The 6652-nt window shown below is 41.7% G+C and overlaps 1 protein-coding gene across 1 annotated transcript in view; it reads left to right on the top strand.

Moving 5' to 3' along the window:
* The window catches only part of STS (steroid sulfatase (microsomal), isozyme S), a 215891-nt gene that overhangs the window by 49646 nt on the left and 159593 nt on the right, over positions 1 to 6652 (top strand). Inside the window, exons 4-5 of the mRNA XM_019525011.1 lie at positions 3305 to 3426; positions 6501 to 6623. Of these exons, the coding sequence (XP_019380556.1) occupies positions 3305 to 3426; positions 6501 to 6623 (245 nt within the window). The remainder of the gene's footprint in view (positions 1 to 3304; positions 3427 to 6500; positions 6624 to 6652) is intronic.

Genomic DNA, 6652 nt, shown 5'->3' on the forward strand with positions numbered 1-6652 from the left:
TAGATGAACATCTTGCTGGGGTCATTTGACCCCAGTAATCTTTCCTGCCATGGCAGGGGGTCAGACTAGATGATCTACTCAGGTCTCTTCCGACCCTAGAAACTATGAAACTATGAAACTCAAAAGCAGTGGTTTTTAACCAGGGTGCCATGACACCCTGAGGTGCCTTGAGGTTCTTAGGTGTTAGCACTGTTTGGTTTACAAATATGTTTCTCAAGATAAACCCATAGATTTCAAATGGAAATCTATAGCTGTGTTTTTTCTGCATTCCTTGCAACAGAAAAACAGCTCTCTTATTTCTCTGTAGTCAAAAAAAAAAAGAGTGAAAACTAAGAGCTTGCATTTTGCAAAGGTGTCCAAGCCTATCCTATAATCTAAAAAAGTTGAGAGCCACTGCTTTAAAGCCTGGGAGGGCACTAGCTAAATTGGGATGAATGCAGTGAGGCCAGAGCAGAGTCCAGACGTGGTCAGCTTCAAATAGGGAAGCAGGACAATTCATCCCCTGAACAAGCACTACCTGCAGCAAGCCCAAAGCTGTGCCTGTCTTAGCTGGATGAATGAGGCAGTTGGGCCAGCCAGTCCCCTGAAACCACAAGCAATAGGTCCCACCTGCTCCACCCCTTGAAAGCCCGACCCAGCCTCCAGTATCCTTGGCCAGGCAAAAGTGAAAGTCCTTGCTCCTGACCCTTCGTGTGCTTCTTGCTGACTCTCTTTTTAATCCGAGCTTCCAATTCTGGTAGGACTATTGGCACCCCTCATTCTGGCTTGACCTCTGGCTCTGGCTTTTGGTTTGTCATCTTGGTGGACCCTCAGCTTACCCTTTCTCAGGCTGTAGCTTTTGACCCTTGTCAGTCTTGACCTTAGCTACAGTTCTTGGTTCCAGTTTCAGTGCAAGGCCCCTCCATAACCCTTCCTCTGCAGCCCCCACCCTTCCCCCAACCTGGAATGCACCTGTACTTCAGGTGCTTAACCACTAGGTCAGACCATCCACACCCAATCCCTAACAGTTTCCTGGACTACCCTTTTCAGACCTGCAGGGCAGAACCCAGGGGTGGAAGTATGAATCCCACTCTACCTTCATAGGCCCCGTGTTCCCCAGAAGCTCCTGAATCCCAGGAAGTGATCACCCATTTTCCTGCAGGCAGTTCAGGGGCTCCAGGCCCTGGTTGAACAACTGCAGTGGGGAAAAAAACAGGACCAGTTAGGCTGCCTGGAGGAGGCCCAGCTAGAGACTGGTGAATGCTGAGAAGGAACCTCCAAAATGAGAATGAAACCCTCAGGCAACAGTGGGACTCAACTCTAGTGGCAGGGGCCATAGATGAGCCCAAAATCCTGCTCCCTGAGTGCTCCCTGGGGATCCAAAGACATTTTGGAGATTTCTAAATCCGTGCCACCTGCTGTTTATGCTGTGCCTCCATACCCAACCCACAATCCAGACCAAGGTGGAACTGATCATTAACCTACTTGCAGGGAGCATCCTGACCTGGGTATCGCCACTCCTAGAGACCTCCAGTCCTCTTCTGAAAGACTTGGACAGATTTTTAAATGCAACATCCTTTATGTACACAGACCCCATCAGCAGGAAGAGCTGATGCAGGGAGACCCCCCCTGTCAGAGACAGAAGAACTGGCAATAAGCAGCAAACTTCTGCTTGTATTGTGGAGCACAAGGCCATTTTGAAGCCACTTGTTCAAACGAGTGCAGGTGGGGACCACTGCCAGAAAACTGAGGCTTCCAGCTGGGGTAAAGGGATCTTGACAGGGCAGCGAGGCTAGCATGAGGTTAGCCTTGTATCAGGTTTCCCCAGTCCTGGGTAGCACCTTAGCTATTAGGTTGTTGGACAAAAGGTTGGTACTACCCATACTTTACAATCAAGTCTGTGCTGCTTTATGTGCATCATCCTGTACAGAATAGGACTGGTTTCTGGGACACACCAGGGGAACCTTATAAAATGCCTAAGGAGTGCCTTAGAAATACATACAATTACCATTTTGAGCCTTGACACATATGTTTGAGATGAGCAGAAACCGTTGCCTGAGTTGAAACAGGACCTGAGCATAAATCTTTGAAAGTCAGATGATGATTTTTCTTAGGTTTCAAGGAGAATCATTTATGGTATCCAAGGTTTTCTCTCAGAAACTTTAGGTACTGTTGTTCTATGAGCTTTGATTTTACTATTTATTTATTTTAAACCAAAGCAGTACAGTCTAGATGGAACATTTGTAAAGAGGATATATAACTGGTTCAATCATCATAATCAAGGTCATCAGTGGTTCAATGTCTGCTTGGGAGGGGTTATTAAGTTGTGTTTCCCAGAAGATTGTATTGGGTCTGATACCATTTAGTATCTTCACTAATGATTTGAAGGATGGGACTGATTAGCAAATTTGCAGATGACACCAAGATGGCTGGAGTTGCAAATATTTTTTGAGATTAGGATTAAGATTCAAAATGACCTGTATGAAATGTAAAAATGATCCAAAACAGATTAAATTTAGCAAGTACAAGTTAAAATCCTGTGCTTAAGATGGAACAATCAAATATAGAAATACAAATTGGGAAATGACTGGCAAGGCTACAGCACTGTAGAAAAGGACCCTAGAGATATTAGTGGACCATAAAACAAATATAATCCAACAGTGTGCTCTTTTTGCAAAGAAAGCCAGTACCATGCTTGGGTTGCATTAGCAAGAGTGTCACTTGAAAGGCAAGGGCTATGCTTCTTCCACTTTATTCAGTATTAGTGAGGCCTCACTGGTTCCATTTTGGGTCATGACACTTCTTCAAAAGACATAGACAACCTGGAAAGAATCCAGAAGAGAACAGAAAATAATTAGTGATCTAGGAAATGTGACTTAACAAGAAAAGGTTGAAAGAGCTCAAATTATTTACTTTTTAGAAGAGGAGGCTGAAGGAAGATTTGATAATATTCTTCAAATAGTTGAGGTATAGCTGTAAAAAAGAGGGTGACAGATTATTCCATGTGGCTGCAGGGGATAGGAAATATTAATTTTAAATCACAGCAAGGGAGATGTAGATTGGGTATTAGAAAGACATTTCCCTCTATTTGGGTGACTAAGCATTGGAACAAATCACACAGAGTTTATGGAGTTTCTGCCTTGGAAGTTCTTTAAGTGTACATTAGACAAACACTTGTCTAGAATGATATAGGAAGGGATTCTTCCCTCTGAGCAGAGGTTGGACTAGATGACCTCCTGTGATCCCTTCCAGCCCTACTTTTCTATGATTCTATCGTTTCAGTTCTCAAGTAATCAAAATGATTTGTTACGTTATCTTCCTCCAGGACTCCCAACATTGATAAGTTAGCTAAAGGAGGAGTGACATTCACTCAGCATATAGCAGCATCTCCACTCTGTACCCCAAGCAGGGCAGCTTTTTTGACAGGCCGATACCCGATCAGATCAGGTAAAATACATTTTATTATTATTTATCATTCTTTGAACTACATTTTCTGGTGTCTCTGTTTCAGCGCAGGTTTATTTTCTTGGGGTCAGGGCAGTGTCCACTAAGTCTCAGTGCTGGGTATGCCTGGTCAACATTTGGAATTCTATTTTAGCCAAAGAAGTTTGGTTGTTTCAAAATACATTTTTCTGCATCAGAACAAAAACTAGAAATTGTGAAATATCCCACAAAAAAGAAATCTTTTAAAATGTTGAGGGGAAAACATAATATTTTGATTTGACTTTTTCCAAAATGAATCATAGCAGCCAGTAACCCAAATTCCTGGGATTCCTGTCCCTGCCCTAACTCCTAGTGATTCTCTTTCCCATTGCCTACTCCAGAGTTGTATCCAAGGCCAGCCTAGAGAAGCAGATGCAGCCCAGAGATTCTCAGTTTGGCACAAGGAGTTCCCCAGAGTCAGGGAAGTTTCCTATCATGCATTGGGAAACTAGGAACACTTAGTGCTCCAGCTTGAATTAGGTTTTAGGGTTCCTAGGCTTCCAAGTTCATAGCAAAGACCTAGAAAGCCCTGTAGTTCCCGACTCCAAAGCAGTCATTGTGATGTGGCTTCCCCAGAGCCATAGAATCCAGAGATGTTCCTACCTTGTGCTCTAAGCAAAATTGCCCACCACTGAGAATTTCCCACCCATCTACCCACTTATGCCCAGTACATGTATTTCAACGTTCATGTGTTAGCAGAAAATGGTTCAGCACAGCCCCAAGAGCATACCCTGGCACCTTGCACTGTGTTCAGATGATCACTGTTCTCAGGTTTCCAAAGGAACCATGCCTAGTAGCCAAGGTTCTCCAATATCTATGCATATGTTTCAGCAGAATGTTGTCAAGGCTAATGTTTCTATGAAACTTTTTAGCTTTAACTCATCAGGATTTTCTATTCTTCTTTTCATGTATATCTCTGCCATGTTTTCCTTCTTGCACTGTAAAAATCATTCTATATACATGCAACTTTAATTTTTACATTTCCTGCTTTTAAATGCTTTATCCATCTACAGCCTGATAAGAGTTTTTTTTGTTTTGTTTTGGGTTTTTTTGGGATGGTTAACCATATAACCTTAACATTCCATTAACATATTCTTTAGCAAAGAACATCATACATTAATCACATCGCTTGTTCATTAGCGATAATACATTTCCTGTTCTTGCTTCTGGAAATAAAAGCAAAGCAAGTCTCTGGGTTCTGCTTAATATGTTCCTGTTCATTCAAATCAAATAACAAGCTGCAGCATCAGTGTCAGTTGATAGAATTTGTGGGGTTCTTTCATTAGGTTCTGTTTCAAAGAAAAGCAATATTAAAGTATTATAGGATGCACCACAAGCAGGCCATTTGCCACTGTTACACTTACTTTTATTTCTGAAAACCTTGTTTGTTGAGCTGAAATTTGATCTGCCCAGAGTCTCATTTAATAACTTCATATATCTACAAAATAGTAAATGAACTTTTAATTAAAAGTATAGAAGCTTTGAAATGGGGAGAAGTTGCAAACAGCAGAGAGAAAAGAATGGATACAGAATGGGTACAGAAGATCTCTGAAGTATTAGATCCACGGTGGCCAAACCGCAGCTTGCGAGTTGCACGTGGCTCACTGGCACAGTACTTGTTGCTCTTGCCCCGCTACTTGAAGCCCTGCTCACTTCTCCAGGGACTGTTGTTTCAGGCATAGGGAAGGCCAGAGCAACTTGACGCTCAGCACCCTCCCCACTCTCTCACTGTGTCGCTCACCACACCCTGACCCTGGTCTCTCACCGGGTTGCTCAGCACCCCACAGCCTCCCTCCCCACTCTCTCACTGGGTTGCAACCCTGGTTCCCCTCCCCAAGCTCTTGAACCTAATATGGAGGATCGGATGTGGCTCCCAGTGTGAGTAACTCTGGCCATCCCTGCATTAGATGCATGGTTAGAAAATAATTAAATGAGATTCAACTTGGAAAAAATTCAGGCAAATAGACCTGAGGAAAAATAATCCAAAACACAAATATTGAACAAAAGGAAAAAACATGGAGGATAGCAGCAATGGTTAAAACATGTTTTTAGTTGCTGGCAGTCAGAGCAGCTTCAGTAATGCCAATAGGATTGCATTGATTTATGCCATATGACAACCTGTTATCTTAAATGCTTCTTCAAAAATCTGTTTTTTAGATGACTGAAAGTACCTGTCATTTGAGTAGTGACTTGTATCTGAGATTTTAAAACACTTAGAAATATGTATAACTGCATTCCACAGTATTCCTTTTACAATGAGTCACAAAGATGCTATATTATGTTACCAGTGTGTTGGTTGTAGCTGTGTTGGTTTAAGGACATAGACAGACAAGAAACATAAATATGCCAGGAGAAGAAATATAAAACCTGCCAACATATCTCCACCACTGCCACAATAACTACACCATCAAAACCATCACCATTACCACTGATCCTCACTGCCATGAAGTTGCATTTTCACAAACCTGCATTGTGCACATTGCCTTCTATTCTATCCAGGAGATCGGATAGACCATCAGATTCCTTTATGCCTGAAGAAGGGTGTTAGTGCCTGAAAGTTTGCAATAAACATTTTTTCCAACTATTTAGTTGATCTAATAAAAGATATCACATTTACCCAAAGAACCTTGTCATATTATGTTACCCAAATTCATACAAGAAGTCAATAGCAGTTCTGGGAATGGAACCTTGAAGTGTTGATCTCCAGGTCATCAGTTTAATGCTCACTCACTCTGATGATAAGAAGAAGCAATTAATTAGGCAAACCAAATGCTCCCGTAATGTACTTGGATGCATCATAGCATGGACTACAAAAAGAGATGTTCCTGCTTCTTTGATAGCAGTAATCATTTGAGATATTTTTATGTGCATGTATATACTTTTTAATAAATGATCTAACTGAAACAGACTTGTTTGTCATTTACATTTCTTAGCAGTCAGTAGTAAAATGTTTTTCCAGTGTCACCATTAAAAAAAAACCCATAATGGATGAAACATTTTTTCTCTTTATTATCCTCTTATGATCTTCTTTTTTTCAGGAATGGCTGCATTGTCACGGATTGGTGTCTTCTTATTTTCTGCCTCTTCTGGTGGGCTTCCTTCTGAAGAAATAACTTTTGCCAAACTTGTGAAGCAGAAGGGTTATTCTACTGCCTTAATAGGTACAATTGCTTACACACACACACACCAA

This window comes from Gavialis gangeticus, unplaced genomic scaffold (genome assembly GCF_001723915.1).
Source record: "Gavialis gangeticus isolate Ggan-Ray unplaced genomic scaffold, GavGan_comp1, whole genome shotgun sequence".
Taxonomy (NCBI): domain Eukaryota; kingdom Metazoa; phylum Chordata; order Crocodylia; family Gavialidae; genus Gavialis; species Gavialis gangeticus.